Source organism: Patiria miniata, unplaced genomic scaffold, assembly GCF_015706575.1.
Source record: "Patiria miniata isolate m_02_andy unplaced genomic scaffold, ASM1570657v1 HiC_scaffold_13, whole genome shotgun sequence".
In the NCBI taxonomy this organism is placed as follows: domain Eukaryota; kingdom Metazoa; phylum Echinodermata; class Asteroidea; order Valvatida; family Asterinidae; genus Patiria; species Patiria miniata.
The window spans coordinates 3,824,244-3,841,633 of NW_024037051.1; the positions used below are offsets into that span (position 1 = coordinate 3,824,244).

Here is a 17,390-nt window from a genome sequence, read left to right on the forward strand (position 1 = left end):
TCAGTGGATCGTGTACCACCTGTGATCACTTGCCCAGCCGACATCACCCAACGAGTCACGACTGGCAATCGGAATGGAATTGAAGTAGAATGGAGTCCTGCAACAGCCACAGACAACAGTGGAGCTGAACCAAATGTCTCCCTGGGCTCAAATGCACAACAAGGATCTGGTTCCTTCTTCCAGTTTGGAACCTACAGTATTCTCTACATTGCCTCAGATGGGGCAGGCAATTCCAGGACATGTTCTTTTAGTGTGACAGTCGGTAAGTTTTTTCATCAAGGATGTGTTTTTTTCTGAAATCAAGATAAAGTGTGTCAGTTGTGTAAATTGATTAATTTAGTCTCATTTCAAAAACGATAATTGTTTCGGACTGGGGATATTTAACATTCCTGCTATAATGTTTGTACAACAGACACCAATGAAAGATCTTGAAGTTGCACCTATACTTAGGTTAAATTAGAAATAACAGACTTGGGTAATTAGTAGGCATTTAATTAAGGTCCACAAAACCAACTAATACATCAAACTCCGGTTACTTTTTACATGGGTAAAAGTTTGCGGGATCAAGAATTGTTAACAAACATAATTCATCCTTCACAGCATAAATGACTCAAGCAAAAATTAAAAGTTCTTAGCAAGTAGATTACAGATAGTAAGTCGGAGAATAACCAAGTCAATGTCGCTTAACTTGTGCATGTAAATACAAGTAGTACTTGTTAGAAAAATTAGGGAAATATTAGGGAAATTAAGTCAGGGTATCTCTTTTACAGTTGACAATGAACCACCTGTGATCTCCGGCTGTCAAAATAATATCGTTTTGACAACCGCAAATATGCAAGGCCTCAATGTCTTCTGGACACCACCGACTGCAACAGACGCTAGTTCTTATGACACACGGTCAACACATGCGCCGGGAGAACTTTTTCCTGTTGCAGCAACTCAAGTCACGTACACTTTTACTGATGTAAATGGGCTTTCCTCAACATGCGTCTTTACTGTCACTGTCACATTCGGTAAGTAGAACTGATAATAGCTTATAAAAAACGGCTTTTATTCTGTTCTTGTTAATTGATTCTGTGTTGTTGCCCGTGTGTTGGTGAAAATATCAAACGATTATCTGAATTGCTTGGCTAATATACATGTATTGTAAGATTAAGCTATTTTTACAGATTTTTTAAAAGATTGTTTTTTTTTCTGTAAAAAAAAGAAGAAAAAAGGAGATGAGGTTGCTTTGGAGGTTGCTATTGAAAATTTTTGTCATTTTAAACCAAAAACCTAGAAAACGAAACAAAAAGTGTTTAAATCATGCTAAATTCTTGTTGGCAGTATAAAAATTAATTTAATCATTCATTTTATTTTGAGTAAAATGCAATTTTCTGAACAACATAGGCTATTGTTGCAATAGTCTGTTGATACACATATAGAGTTGCCTCTGTCTCATTGCTAATGGTCAGATATTTACATTGGATTAAGTTTGAAACATTTGTCGGAAGTGGGATCTTTTTTTTTTTTTGTATTTACAGGGAATGGCAGGCCACTTGTGATTAACTGCCCAGCCAACATCATTCAAGAAGTCTCGACTGGCAATCGGAATGGAATTGAAGTAACATGGAATTTACCCACAGTCGCGGACGACAGTGGAATACAACCAACTATCTCCTTGACATCAAATGCACAGCTTGGACCTGGTTCGTTCTTTCCATTTGGAAGCTACACAATTACCTACAGAGCTACTGATGTGGAAGGGAATTCCGAGTCATGTTCCTTTACTGTCATTGTTGGTAAGTTTTCATTTCATCTGTAAGTAACACACAAAAGGAAGACAAGCTACTCTATTAGTGCTATGATATTTTTGTTTAACTCAAATCAACTATTATTTGACAAATAAATGCAAAGGATGAAAGCTTTGTCTTCAGGTCAATGCGCAATGAGCCAGAAAGAAAGCAGATACAAAACACTGTAGCAGACACAGAAACATTAAACCGGCATGTGCATCATCATAACTCCTTGTTCATAACATTTTGGTGTTTTTTTTATTTCGACTGCTTTATTAGTTGACTACACGAGTCTGTTTATTTTCTACATGCTATGTTGTTTGTTATTTTGCTTCTGTTTTTAATGAAATCATCCGTTGTTTATTTTCAGTGGATCGAGTACCACCTGTACTCAATTGCCCTCCAAATATTATACGAGAAGTCACCAGTGGCAATGGGAATGGAATTGAAGTGTCATGGAATGTTCCTACAGCTACAGACAACAGTGGAGCTGAACCAACTGTCTCCCTGAGCTCAAATTCCCAACAAGGACCTGGTTCCTTCTTCCAGTTTGGAACCTACACCATTGCCTACCTTGCCACAGATGAGACAGGCAATTCCATGACATGTTCTTTTACTGTGACAGTCGGTAAGTTTTTTTCATCAAGGGTGGGTTTTTTTCTGAAATTAAGATAAAGTGTGTTATTTGTGTAAAGTGATTAATTTAGTCTCATTTGAAAAAAATATATTTGTTTTGGACTGGGGATATTTAACATTCCTGCTATAATGTTTGTACAACAGACACCAATGAAAGATCTTGAAGTTGCACCTATACTTAGGTTAAATTAGAAATAACAGACTTGGGTAATTAATAGGAAATTTAATTAAGGTCCACAAAACCAACCAGTACATCAAACTCCGGTTACTTTTTACATGGGTAAAAGTTTGCGGGATCAAGAATTGTTAACAAACATAATTCATCTTACACAAAATAAATGACTCAAGCAAAAATTAAAAGTTCTTAGCAAGTAGATTACAGATAGTAAGTCGGAGAATAACCAAGTCAATGTCGCTTAACTTGTGCATGTAAATACAAGTCGTACTTGTTAGAAAAATTAGGGAAATATTAGGGAAATTAAGTCAGGGTATCTCTTTTACAGTTGACAATGAACCACCTGTGATCTCCGGCTGTCAAAATAATATCGTTTTGACAACCGCAAATATGCAAGGCCTCAATGTCTTCTGGACACCACCGACTGCAACAGACGCTAGTTCTTATGACACACGGTCAACACATGCGCCGGGAGAACTTTTTCCTGTTGCAGCAACTCAAGTCACATACACTTTTACTGATGTAAATGGGCTTTCCTCAACATGCGTCTTTACTGTCACTGTCACATTCGGTAAGTAGAACTGATAATAGCTTATAAAAAAACGGCTTTTATTCTGTTCTTGTTAATTGATTCTGTGTTGTTGCCCGTGTGTTGGTGAAAACATCAAATGATTATCTGAATTGCTTGGCTAATATACATGTATTGTAAGATTAAGCTATTTTTACAGAATTTTTAAAAGAGTGTTTTTTTTTTCTGTAAAAAAAAAGAAGAAAAAAGGAGATGAGGTTGCTTTGGAGGTGGCTATTGAACATTTTTGTCATTTTAAACCAAAAAACTAGAAAACAAAACAAAAAGTGTTTAAATCATGCTAAATTCTTGTTGGCAGTATAAAAATTCATTTAATCATTCATTTTATTTTGAGTAAAATACAATTTTCTGAACAACATAGGCTATTGTTGCAATAGTCTGTTGATACACATAAAGAGTTGCCTTTGTCTCATTGCTAATGGTCAGATATTTACATTGGATTAAGTTTGAAACATTTGTCGGATGTAGGATCTTTTCTTCTTTTTTTATTTACAGGGGATGGCGGGCCACTTGTGATTAACTGCCCAGCCAACATCATTCAAGAAGTCTCGACTGGCAATCGGAATGGAATTGAAGTAACATGGAATTTACCCACAGTCGCGGACGACAGTGGAATACAACCAACTATCTCCTTGACATCAAATGCACAGCTTGGACCTGGTTCGTTCTTTCCATTTGGAAGCTACACAATTACCTACAGAGCTACTGATGTGGAAGGGAATTCCGAGTCATGTTCCTTTACTGTCACTGTTGGTAAGTTTTCATTTCATCTGTAAGTAACACACAAAAGGAAGACAAGCTACTATATTAGTGCTATGATATTTTTGTTTAACTCAAATCAACTAATATTTGACAAATAAATGAAAAGGATGAAAGCTTTGATTTGTCGTCATGTTGATGCGCAATGTCCCAGAAAAAAACAGATACAAAACACTGCAGCAGACACAGAAACATAACTGGCATGTGCATCATCATAACTCCTTGTTTATAACTCTCTTTTTTTCCCGACTGCTTTATTAGTTGACTACACGAGTCTCGGCTTATTTTCTACATGCTATGTTGTTATTTTACTTCTGTTTTCAATGAAATCATCCGTTGTTAATTTTCAGTGGATCGAGTACCACCTGTTCTCAATTGCCCACCCAATATTATACAAGAAGTCACCAGTGGCAATGGGAATGGAATTGAAGTGTCATGGAATGTTCCTACAGCTACAGACAACAGTGGAGCTGCACCTAATGTCTTCCTGACCTCAAATTCACAGCAAACTCCAGGTTCCTTCTTTGCATTTGGAACATACACCATAACATATACTGCCAGTGATGGTGCAGGCAATTCCGTTTCGTGTTCTTTTACTGTTAATGTTGGTAAGTTTTTGAATTCCATTGTTAGAAATATAGGCAATTAATATTTATATATGGAAATAAACATCAGTATTATTTGTCAGTACATGGACACATTTCCATTGTAATCAGTTGTTATTGATTAGAACTGCCTCTGCGTTTGTTGTCATTGTGGTATATATGTTACCCTACAACTGTAATATGAAAGTCCAAATTACCAGCCTTTTCGAGTCAGAACCAATACCAATATAATTGGTTAAACATTGACATGTCTTTCAAGGGAATAAACGGCTTTTGCTTTTGATGTAATTTTGAGGAATGGATGGATTTTTGGGGTTAGGTATTTTATAGCAAACATTCTTACACTGACTTGTTGACGTTTTGTATTGATGCTGGAAAAACCAAGAACGATCATGTTCCTGTAGTCTGGTTCCCTGACCCCACTTAAGATGAAACGGAGCAATTTATGGACGTCGGGGAATGGTAAAGTCAGGGAAACAGTCCAGCCGGGTTGTACCCGTTCATAGGTGTGAAATCGAGTGCAAACAAAATATGAACCAACACTTGTCGGCCGACCAGCGTTTGAAATTGATAAAAAGTACTACCTTTCTTGGAAATGACAGCACACCAGGTGCCATGATTTTACAGGATGCTTTAAACTGTCATTAATTTTCCATTGAGGTAGTTCATAATAATTTGGTAGGTTTTTTATATATGCAAATGGTGTGTATTCCCTTTATACATGGTGAAAAACATTTTGACTGAACAGATGTATTGGAATGCCATATGTGGAACTTAAAGGTAGTTGCCATTAAGCGGCAACTAACGATGCCACCCTCATAAATAACTGTGATGTCATAGGCTGCTGAGGCAGACAAGGATTATGGAAAAAATATTAAAACATTCAAGTCTCATTTTCTGGTGATTTCCAAACAACGACTCCATTTCGGGTTCATCTGTGGCTTCGAAATCATGTACCAGGAGTCTTTATGAAAATTGGAAACAATCTAAACTTCGGCCTCATATAAACCTTTGGCTCGTATTATATAATGAGATGCATCTGCACCAGAATACTGTTGCATATTGAGCCAGAGTTCCTGATGGTAGAGATTCAGCCGAGATTCAGAAAACGCCCATCGATGCCTCCATCTTGAATGTTCGGTCGATCAAAACGGACATTGATTCCAACGGCTCAGGGATATTAACCGTATCACACCAACGGCAAAAAAAAATGAAGCCGTAGCCAAAAAGTATTTTTTGATTGTGGACATGGCCAGAAATGACCTCGCGCGGGGTCACCAGTCATTAGGCGTGCGCAAACGAATCATCATCATCATCAGGCTGTGGTCTTCCATTGTTGGATGAAGCCCTCTTCGGGCAGTTTCCATTCTCTTTTGTCACTTGTCATTCTACTCCACGTTGCCGTGTTAATGTTGTGATTTCATCTCTCCATCTCCTTTTTTAGTTTGCCTCTTTTTGTTCTGCCTGCCCTTGGTTGCCATTCTGTGAGTCTCTTGATCCATCGGTTGTCGTGTCGTCTTGCTACCATGCTCATTTGCTCCTCTCCTTTGCTGCCTTTTTTTCCTTTTCGTCTTTCGCTCCTATTAATTAGGGCAGGCACAATTGACTTCATTTACACTCTGCAGATGGATACTTGTTCATGTCTTTGTTTCTTGTTTGTCCAATCATGTTGATTTGGTCCTGGCATGGCAACGTAAGCCTTCGGCTTATGCACAATATTACTGAACATTTATTTTCAACGTTGTTATGACACAACTATGAAATTGTTATGTTAACATTAAACAAACAACATATAATACAAAGTAATTTTTACAGTAATATTATTAACACAGTGAAACTATATACATAATCCACATAACAACACAGAGATAGGGTGAAGTGGTCGCTTTTGTTCCCTGGCCCGTTGGACACTTCCAGACTGACAGACAACTACAAAGTACGCACTTAGCTCAAGACAATGGCAGACAAACAGGAGTATCATTAAGCTATCGTTGTATGTAGGCAAAGTATTAAAAGACTACGAATAAGATGTAAGAAGTTGCTGATTTAATAATTTATGATTTGTTAACGAGTCTTAGATTTGTGGATTATTTACATTACTTGTTTTGTTAATTTATTATTTCTAGGCTCCGTCCCTCCTTTATTTCATCTACACTTTATTTCTTCTTTTATGCTCATTCAGTTTCTCATTAATGTTACTTATTCAAAGATTCAATGGTCTTTTTGTAGAATTCTCAGCAATACTGAAACAAATGCATGTATGAATGAAGGATTCTAATCTCTTCAACCAGTCGTCAATGCACAGTTTGTACGGTACGATCACATAAGCAAGCTCCGATTGGAGTTCTTACCGGCTGGAAATAAGTTTAAGGATGATTCAATATTACATCCAAAAACTATCTACAGAGCTTCTATAGGCTGTTAGCACGCGGGAGATCCATTTCGGTAAATTCCACAATTGCGTTATTTTGGGAGATTTAAGATTTTACTACAAAACAATATGCTTTACAAAATCACGATGATAATCTTTGGCATGGTGAAGAGGGCATACAAAAATTGAGTTGCAATGATTTATCATACGACGGTGTACACAATAAAACATAAACATACATTGAGAACAATAGTTGATTCCTTTTACTGTTTCTCTTCATTTTGCGACGAAACCCAACCCCAAAATGCCTGTTTTTCAGAGAGGGGGAAACCTTGTGTGGACGCGGGCAAGTCCACCCAACGTATCTGAAACCTGGTTTATGTGGACATCTTTTAGTCACCATTTACTAAAGCACTCTGCCAACCACTGGTAACATGTATATCCAGAAACCCCTTTGAATATGAGACACTTAAATAGCTGGACCCATGAATCTACACATTTCTGTTTGAGGTACTTTGCTTAAATATTGTGGTGTTTTTATATTCAACAGTATCACCAAATCCGTGCTTACCTTCACCTTGCCAGAATGGTGGGACTTGTTTCAATAGTTCTTCTGGGATTCTTATCTTCTGCGTTTGTCCTGAAGGCTTTTCAGGAGTTAGATGTGAAATATACGGTATGTTTTCCCCAACTTTTAATTGATGAAAATACTTATATATCTGGGGAAAAAATGCAATATGTAGGGGGGGGGGGGGCCTGAATACAGAATATCCGAGGGAGGGGGAGACAAAATCTGCTTTTACACCTGATCCTGCTGTTACCTGCCTTGTATCACTTAGAGCCGTTTTATTTTGAACGATGTCTAATCTTCAAAGCTCAATTGTGATTCAACCTTTATATTACAAGGTTTTCGAGAAAAGTGGTATTTATACTAAAATGTAGTTCCATAGGAAAATGTAAATTATGTCTATAAAAAAAGTAAAACTAGGGACTACACGATTGAGATTAAAACAAATCACGTTAATTTTAGATTGAAATACACACACACAAATAATAAAATCGAGTTAAAAATCGAGTTTAAACTTAATCTATTAATTAAATTGACTGAATTTCACTCTAAATCGTACGGTCCCTAGTTTCAGTCGGCGTGAGCGAATTGATACCTGATGACGTAACAAAATTCATAACATCTGCGTAACATCTTCATAACATGGTATATGTTCACACTAGGTTTTATGATCATCCCGTTAACCGTTCGGAAGAAATTTTGCTTTATTTCATTTCAGGCAAATTTCGTCATTTTGATTTCACCTAACTTTGACCTTCCGGTAGACCCGGAAGTAAGGGTCAAGCGACTTCACGCACACAACAAAAAATGTTTATCAATTAATGATCCGCCTGAGAAATTTGCTTTATTTCATTTCAGGCTAATTTCGTCATTTTGATTTCACCGAACTTTGACCTTCCGGTAGACCCGGAAGTAAAGGTCAAGCAACTTCACGTACACAACAAAAAAGGTTTATCAATTAATGATCCACCTGATAACAGAATACAAACATCATGGATCACTTTGTTCAAGAGTTAAAGATTAAAGAAATTGGTCAATATATATTGAAAGTTACAAGTTCCTATCATAAAACCGTTTAGGAGAAAACCCGCGGAAACGTATTTTACAGAAAAAAAATAAGAAAGAAAGATTAATCGTAACAACTCCAAAGAGTGGTCGGGATGTGCCACAGATGGAACAGGCAATTCCATGACATGTTCTTTTACTGTGACAGTTGGTAAGTTTTTTCATCAAGGATGTGTTTTTTTTCTGAAATCAAGATAAAGTGTGTCAGTTGTGTAAAGTGATTAATTTAGTCTCATTTCAAAAAAGATAATTGTTTTGGACTGGGGATATTTAACATTCCTGCTATAATGTTTGTCCAACAGACACCAATGAAAGATCTTTAAGTTGCACCTATACTAAGGTTAAATTAGAAATAACAGACTTGGGTAATTAGTAGGCATTTAATTAAGGTCCACAAAACCAACCAGTACATCAAACTCCGATTACTTTTTACATGGGTAAAAGTTTGCGGGATCAAGAATTGTCAACAAACATAATTCATCCTACACAACATAAATGACTCAAGCAAAAATTAAAAGTTCTTGGCAAGTAGATTACAGATAGTAAGTCGGAGAATAACCAAGTCAATGTCGCTTAACTTGTGCATGTAAATACAAGTAGTACTCGTTAGAAAAATTGGTATTAGGGAAATTAAGTCAGGGTATCTCTTTTACAGTTGACAATGAACCACCTGTGATCTCCGGCTGTCAAAATAATATCGTTTTGACAACCTCAAATATGCAAGGCCTCAATGTCTTCTGGACACCACCGACTGCAACAGACGCTAGTTCTTATGACACACGGTCAACACATGCGCCGGGAGAACTTTTTCCTGTTGCAGCAACTCAAGTCACATACACTTTTACTGATGTAAATGGGCTTTCCTCAACATGCGTCTTTACTGTCACTGTCACATTCGGTAAGTAGAACTGATAATAGCTTATAAAAAAACGGCTTTTATTCTGTTCTTGTTAATTGATTCTGTGTTGTTGCCTTTGTGTTGGTGAAAACATCAAATGATTATCTGAATTGCTTGGCTAATATACATGTATTGTAAGATTAAGCTATTTTTACAGAATTTTTAAAAGAGTGTTTTTTTTTTCTGTAAAAAAAAAAGAAGAAAAAAGGAGATGAGGTTGCTTTGGAGGTTGCTATTGACAAATTTTGTCATTTTAAACCAAAAAACTAGAAAACAAAACAAAAAGTGTTTAAATCATGCTAAATTCTTGTTGGCGGTATAAAAATTCATTTAATCATTCATTTTATTTTGAGTAAAATACAATTTTCTGAACAACATAGGCTATTGTTGCAATAGTCTGTTGATACACATATAGAGCTGCCTTTGTCTCATTGCTAATGGTCAGATATTTACATTGGATTAAGTTTGAAACATTTGTCGGAAGTGGGATCTTTTGTTCTTTTTTTATTTACAGGGGATGGCGGGCCACTTGTGATTAACTGCCCAGCCAACATCATTCAAGAAGTCTCGACTGGCAATCGGAATGGAATTGAAGTAACATGGAATTTACCCACAGTCGCGGACGACAGTGGAATACAACCAACTATCTCCTTGACATCAAATGCACAGCTTGGACCTGGTTCGTTCTTTCCATTTGGAAGCTACACAATTACCTACAGAGCTACTGATGTGGAAGGGAATTCCGAGTCATGTTCCTTTACTGTCACTGTTGGTAAGTTTTCATTTCATCTGTAAGTAACACACAAAAGGAAGACAAGCTACTATATTAGTGCTATGATATTTTTGTTTAACTCAAATCAACTAATATTTGACAAATAAATGAAAAGGATGAAAGCTTTGATTTGTCGTCATGTTGATGCGCAATGTCCCAGAAAAAAGCAGATACAAAACACTGCAGCAGACACAGAAACATAACTGGCATGTGCATCATCATAACTCCTTGTTTATAACTCTCTTTTTTTCCCGACTGCTTTATTAGTTGACTACACGAGTCTCGGCTTATTTTCTACATGCTATGTTGTTATTTTGCTTCTGTTTTCAATGAAATCATCCGTTGTTAATTTTCAGTGGATCGAGTACCACCTGTTCTCAATTGCCCACCCAATATTATACAAGAAGTCACCAGTGGCAATGGGAATGGAATTGAAGTGTCATGGAATGTTCCTACAGCTACAGACAACAGTGGAGCTGCACCTAATGTCTTCCTGACCTCAAATTCACAGCAAACTCCAGGTTCCTTCTTTGCATTTGGAACATACACCATAACATATACTGCCAGTGATGGTGCAGGCAATTCCGTTTCGTGTTCTTTTACTGTTAATGTTGGTAAGTTTTTGAATTCCATTGTTAGAAATATAGGCAATTAATATTTATATATGGAAATAAACATCAGTATTATTTGTCAGTACATGGACACATTTCCATTGTAATCAGTTGTTATTGATTAGAACTGCCTCTGCGTTTGTTGTCATTGTGGTATATATGTTACCCTACAACTGTAATATGAAAGTCCAAATTACCAGCCTTTTCGAGTCAGAACCAATACCAATATAATTGGTTAAACATTGACATGTCTTTCAAGGGAATAAACGGCTTTTGCTTTTGATGTAATTTTGAGGAATGGATGGATTTTTGGGGTTAGGTATTTTATAGCAAACATTCTTACACTGACTTGTTGAAGTTTTGTATTGATGCTGGAAAAACCAAGAACGATCATGTTCCTGTAGTCTGGTTCCCTGACCCCACTTAAGATGAAACGGAGCAATTTATGGACGTCGGGGAATGGTAAAGTCAGGGAAACAGTCCAGCCGGGTTGTACCCGTTCATAGGTGTGAAATCGAGTGCAAACAAAATATGAACCAACACTTGTCGGCCGACCAGCGTTTGAAATTGATAAAAAGTACTACCTTTCTTGGAAATGACAGCACACCAGGTGCCATGATTTTACAGGATGCTTTAAACTGTCATTAACTTTCCATTGAGGTAGTTCATAATAATTTGGTAGGTTTTTTATATATGCAAATGGTGTGTATTCCCTTTATACATGGTGAAAAACATTTTGACTGAACAGATTTATTGGAATGCCATATGTGGAACTTAAAGGTAGTTGCCATTAAGCGGCAACTAACGATGCCACCCTCATAAATAACTGTGATGTCATAGGCTGCTGAGGCAGACAAGGATAATGGAAAAAATATTAAAACATTCAAGTCTCATTTTCTGGTGATTTCCAAACAACGACTCCATTTCGGGTTCATCTGTGGCTTCGAAATCATGTACCAGGAGTCTTTATGAAAATTGGAAACAATCTAAACTTCGGCCTCATATAAACCTTTGGCTCGTATTATATAATGAGATGCATCTGCACCAGAATACTGTTGCATATTGAGCCAGAGTTCCTGATGGTAGAGATTCAGCCGAGATTCAGAAAACGCCCATCGATGCCTCCATCTTGAATGTTCGGTCGATCAAAACGGACATTGATTCCAACGGCTCAGGGATATTAACCGTATCACACCAACGGCAAAAAAAAAATGAAGCCGTAGCCAAAAAGTATTTTTTGATTGTGGACATGGCCAGAAATGACCTCGCGCGGGGTCACCAGTCATTAGGCGTGCGCAAACGAATCATCATCATCATCAGGCTGTGGTCTTCCATTGTTGGATGAAGCCCTCTTCGGGCAGTTTCCATTCTCTTTTGTCACTTGTCATTCTACTCCACGTTGCCGTGTTAATGTTGTGATTTCATCTCTTCATCTCCTTTTTTAATTTGCCTCTTTTTGTTCTGACTGCCCTTGTTTGCCATTCTGTGAGTCTCTCAATCCATCGGTTGTCGTGTCTTCTTGCTACCGTGCTCATTTGCTCCTCTCCTTTGCTGCTTTTTTTCCTTTTCGTCTTTTCGCTCCTACTAATTAGGGCAGGCACAATTGACTTCATTTACACTCTGCAGATGGATACTTGTTCATGTCTTTGTTTCTTGTTTGTCCAATCATGTTGATTTGGTCATGGCATGGCAATGTAAGCCTTCGGCTTATGCACATTATTACTGAACATTTATTTTCAACGTTGTTATGACACAACTATGAAATCGTTATGTTAACATTAAACAAACAACATATAATACAAAGTAATTTTTACAGTAATATTATTAACACAGTGAAACTATATACATAATCCACATAACAACACAGAGATAGGGTGAAGTGATCGCCTTTGTTCCCTGACCCGTTGGACACTTCCAGACTGACAGACAACTACAAAGTACGATCTTAGCTCAAGACAATGGCAGACAAACAGGAGTATCATTAAGCTATCGTTGTATGTAGGCAAAGTATTAAAAGACTACGAATAAGATGTAAGAAGTTGCTGATTTAATAATTTATGATTTGTTAACGAGTCTTAGATTTGTGGATTATTTACATTACTTGTTTTGTTAATTTATTATTTCTAGGCTCCGTCCCTCCTTTATTTCATCTACACTTTATTTCTTCTTTTATGCTCATTCAGTTTCTCATTAATGTTACTTATTCAAATATTCAATGGTCTTTTTGTAGAATTCTCAGCAATACTGAAACAAATGCATGTATGAATGAAGGATTCTAATCTCTTCAACCAGTCGTCAATGCACAGTTTGTACGGTACGATCACATAAGCAAGCTCCGATTGGAGTTCTTACCGGCTGGAAATAAGTTTAAGGATGATTCAATATTACATCCAAAAACTATCTACAGAGCTTCTATAGGCTGTTAGCACGCGGGAGATCCATTTCGGTAAATTCCAATTGCGTTATTTTGGGAGATTTAAGATTTTACTACAAAACACAATGCTTTACAAAATCACGATGATAATCTTTGGCATGGTGAAGAGGGCATACAAAAATTGAGTTGCAATGATTTATCATACGACGGTGTACACAATAAAACATAAACATACATTGAGAACAATAGTTGATTCCTTTTACTGTTTCTCTTCATTTTGCGACGAAACCCAACCCCAAAATGCCTGTTTTCCAGAGAGGGGGAAACCTTGTGTGGACGCGGGCAAGTCCACCCAACGTATCTGAAACCTGGTTTATGTGGACATCTTTTAGTCACCATTTACTAAAGCACTCTGCCAACCACTGGTAACATGTATATCCAGAAACCCCTTTGAATATGAGACACTTAAATAGCTGGACCCATGAATCTACACATTTCTGTTTGAGGTACTTTGCTTAAATATTGTGGTGTTTTTATATTCAACAGTATCACCAAATCCGTGCTTACCTTCACCTTGCCAGAATGGTGGGACTTGTTTCAATAGTTCTTCTGGGATTCTTATCTTCTGCGTTTGTCCTGAAGGCTTTTCAGGAGTTAGATGTGAAATATACGGTATGTTTTCCCCAACTTTTAATTGATGAAAATACGTATATATCTGGGGAAAAAATGCAATATGTAGGGGGGGGGGGGCCTGAATACAGAATATCCGAGGGAGGGGGAGACAAAATCTGCTTTTACACCTGATCCTGCTGTTACCTGCCTTGTATCACTTAGAGCCGTTTTATTTTGAACGATGTCTAATCTTCAAAGCTCAATTGTGATTCAACCTTTATATTACAAGGTTTTCGAGAAAAGTGGTATTCATACTAAAATGGTTACTTATCATGTAGTTCCATAGGAAAATGTAAATTATGTCTATAAAAAAAGTAAAACTAGGGACTACACGATTGAGATTAAAACAAATCACGCTAATTTTAGATTGAAATACACACACACAAATAATAAAATCGAGTTAAAAATCGAGTTAAAACTTAATCTATTAATTAAATTGACTGAATTTCACTCTAAATCGTATGGTCCCTAGTTTCAGTCGGCGGGAGTGAATTGATACCTGATGACGTAACAAAATTCATAACATCTTCGTAACATCTTCATAACATGGTACATGTTCACCCTAGGTTTTATTGTCATCCCGTTAACCGTTCGGAAGAAATTTTGCTTTATTTCATTTCAGGCTAATTTCGTCATTTTGATTTCACCTAACTTTGACCTTCCGGTAGACCCGGAAGTAAAGGTCAAGCAACTTCACGTACACAACAAAAAATGTTTATCAATTAATGATCCGTCTGATAACAGAATACAAACATCATTGATCACTTTGTTCAAGAGTTAAAGATTAAAGAAATTGGTCAATATATATTGAAAGTTACAAGTTCCTATCATAAAACCGTTTAGGAGAAAACCCGCGGAAACGTATTTTACAGAAAAAAAATAAGAAAGAAAGATTAATCGTAACAACTCCAAAGAGTGGTCGGGATGTGCCACAGATGGGACAGGCAATTCCATGACATGTTCTTTTACTGTGACAGTTGGTAAGTTTTTTCATCAAGGATGTGTTTTTTTTCTGAAATCAAGATAAAGTGTGTCAGTTGTGTAAAGTGATTAATTTAGTCTCATTTCAAAAAAGATAATTGTTTTGGACTGGGGATATTTAACATTCCTGCTATAATGTTTGTCCAACAGACACCAATGAAAGATCTTTAAGTTGCACCTATACTAAGGTTAAATTAGAAATAACAGACTTGGGTAATTAGTAGGCATTTAATTAAGGTCCACAAAACCAACCAGTACATCAAACTCCGATTACTTTTTACATGGGTAAAAGTTTGCGGGATCAAGAATTGTCAACAAACATAATTCATCCTACACAACATAAATGACTCAAGCAAAAATTAAAAGTTCTTGGCAAGTAGATTACAGATAGTAAGTCGGAGAATAACCAAGTCAATGTCGCTTAACTTGTGCATGTAAATACAAGTAGTACTTGTTAGAAAAATTAGGGAAATATTAGGGAAATTAAGTCAGGGTATCTCTTTTACAGTTGACAATGAACCACCTGTGATCTCCGGCTGTCAAAATAATATCGTTTTGACAACCGCAAATATGCAAGGCCTCAATGTCTTCTGGACACCACCGACTGCAACAGACGCTAGTTCTTATGACACACGGTCAACACATGCGCCGGGAGAACTTTTTCCTGTTGCAGCAACTGAAGTCACGTACACTTTTACTGATGTAAATGGGCTTTCCTCAACATGCGTCTTTACTGTCACTGTCACATTCGGTAAGTAGAACTGATAATAGCTTATAAAAAACGGCTTTTATTCTGTTCTTGTTAATTGATTCTGTGTTGTTGCCCGTGTGTTGGTGAAAATATCAAACGATTATCTGAATTGCTTGGCTAATATACATGTTTTGTAAGATTAAGCTGTTTTTACAGAAAAACTATCTTAAAAAAGTGTTTTTTTTCCTGTAAAAAAGAAAAAGAAAAAAAGGAGATGAGGTTGCTTTGGAGGTCGCTATTGAAATATTTTTGTCATTTTAAACCAAAAAGCTAGAAAGCAAAACAAAAAGTGTTTAAATCATGCTTAATCCTTGTTGGTAGTATAATAATTCATTTAAACATTCATTTTATTTTGAGTAAAATGCAATTTTCTGAACAACATAGGCTATTGTTGTAACAGTCTGTTGATACACATATAGAGTTGACTTTGTCTCATTGCTAATGGTCAGATATTTACGTTGGATTAGGTTTGAAACATTTGTCGGATGTAGGATCTTTTCTTCTTTTTTTATTTACAGGGGATGGCGGGCCACTTGTGATTAACTGCCCAGCCAACATCATTCAAGAAGTGTTGACTGGCAATCGGAATGGAATTGAAGTAACATGGAATTTACCCACAGTCGCGGACGACAGCGGAATACAACCAACTATCTCCTTGACATCAAATGCACAGCTTGGACCTGGTTCGTTCTTTCCATTTGGAAGCTACACAATTACCTACAGAGCTACCGATGTGGAAGGGAATTCCGAGTCATGTTCCTTTACTGTCACTGTTGGTAAGTTTTCATTTCATCTGTAAGTAACACACAAAAGGAAGACAAGCTACTATTAGTGCTATGATATTTTTGTTTAACTCAAATCAACTAATATTTGACAAATAAATGAAAAGGATGAAAGCTTTGATTTGTCGTCATGTTGATGCGCAATGTCCCAGAAAAAAGCAGATACAAAACACTGCAGCAGACACAGAAACATAACTGGCATGTGCATCATCATAACTCCTTGTTTATAACTCTCTTTTTTTCCCGACTGCTTTATTAGTTGACTACACGAGTCTCGGCTTATTTTCTACATGCTATGTTGTTATTTTGCTTCTGTTTTCAATGAAATCATCCGTTGTTAATTTTCAGTGGATCGAGTACCACCTGTTCTCAATTGCCCACCCAATATTATACAAGAAGTCACCAGTGGCAATGGGAGTGGAATTGAAGTGTCATGGAATGTTCCTACAGCTACAGACAACAGTGGAGCTGCACCTAATGTCTTCCTGACCTCAAATTCACAGCAAACTCCAGGTTCCTTCTTTGCATTTGGAACATACACCATAACATATACTGCCAGTGATGGTGCAGGCAATTCCGTTTCGTGTTCTTTTACTGTTAATGTTGGTAAGTTTTTGAATTCCATTGTTAGAAATATAGGCAATTAATATTTATATATGGAAATAAACATCAGTATTATTTGTCAGTACATGGACACATTTCCATTGTAATCAGTTGTTATTGATTAGAACTGCCTCTGCGTTTGTTGTCATTGTGGTATATATGTTACCCTACAACTGTAATATGAAAGTCCAAATTACCAGCCTTTTCGAGTCAGAACCAATACCAATATAATTGGTTAAACATTGACATGTCTTTCAAGGGAATAAACGGCTTTTGCTTTTGATGTAATTTTGAGGAATGGATGGATTTTTGGGGTTAGGTATTTTATAGCAAACATTCTTACACTGACTTGTTGAAGTTTTGTATTGATGCTGGAAAAACCAAGAACGATCATGTTCCTGTA

General features: G+C 36.7%; 1 protein-coding gene across 1 annotated transcript; it reads left to right on the forward strand.

Annotated features, from left to right (window-relative positions):
* The first annotated feature begins 775 nt into the window (after positions 1-775).
* Positions 776-17,287, forward strand: LOC119721516 (hyalin-like). Its single transcript, XM_038191593.1, has 14 exons — positions 776-1,013; positions 1,524-1,781; positions 2,146-2,403; positions 2,915-3,157; positions 3,671-3,928; positions 4,285-4,542; positions 7,461-7,586; positions 9,199-9,441; positions 9,956-10,213; positions 10,570-10,827; positions 13,745-13,870; positions 15,360-15,602; positions 16,121-16,378; positions 16,733-17,287. The coding sequence occupies exons 1-14, from the start codon at positions 833-835 to the stop codon at positions 17,029-17,031; spliced, it is 3,267 nt and encodes a 1,088-aa protein (XP_038047521.1). The 5' UTR covers positions 776-832; the 3' UTR covers positions 17,032-17,287.
* The last annotated feature ends 103 nt before the right edge of the window (positions 17,288-17,390 follow it).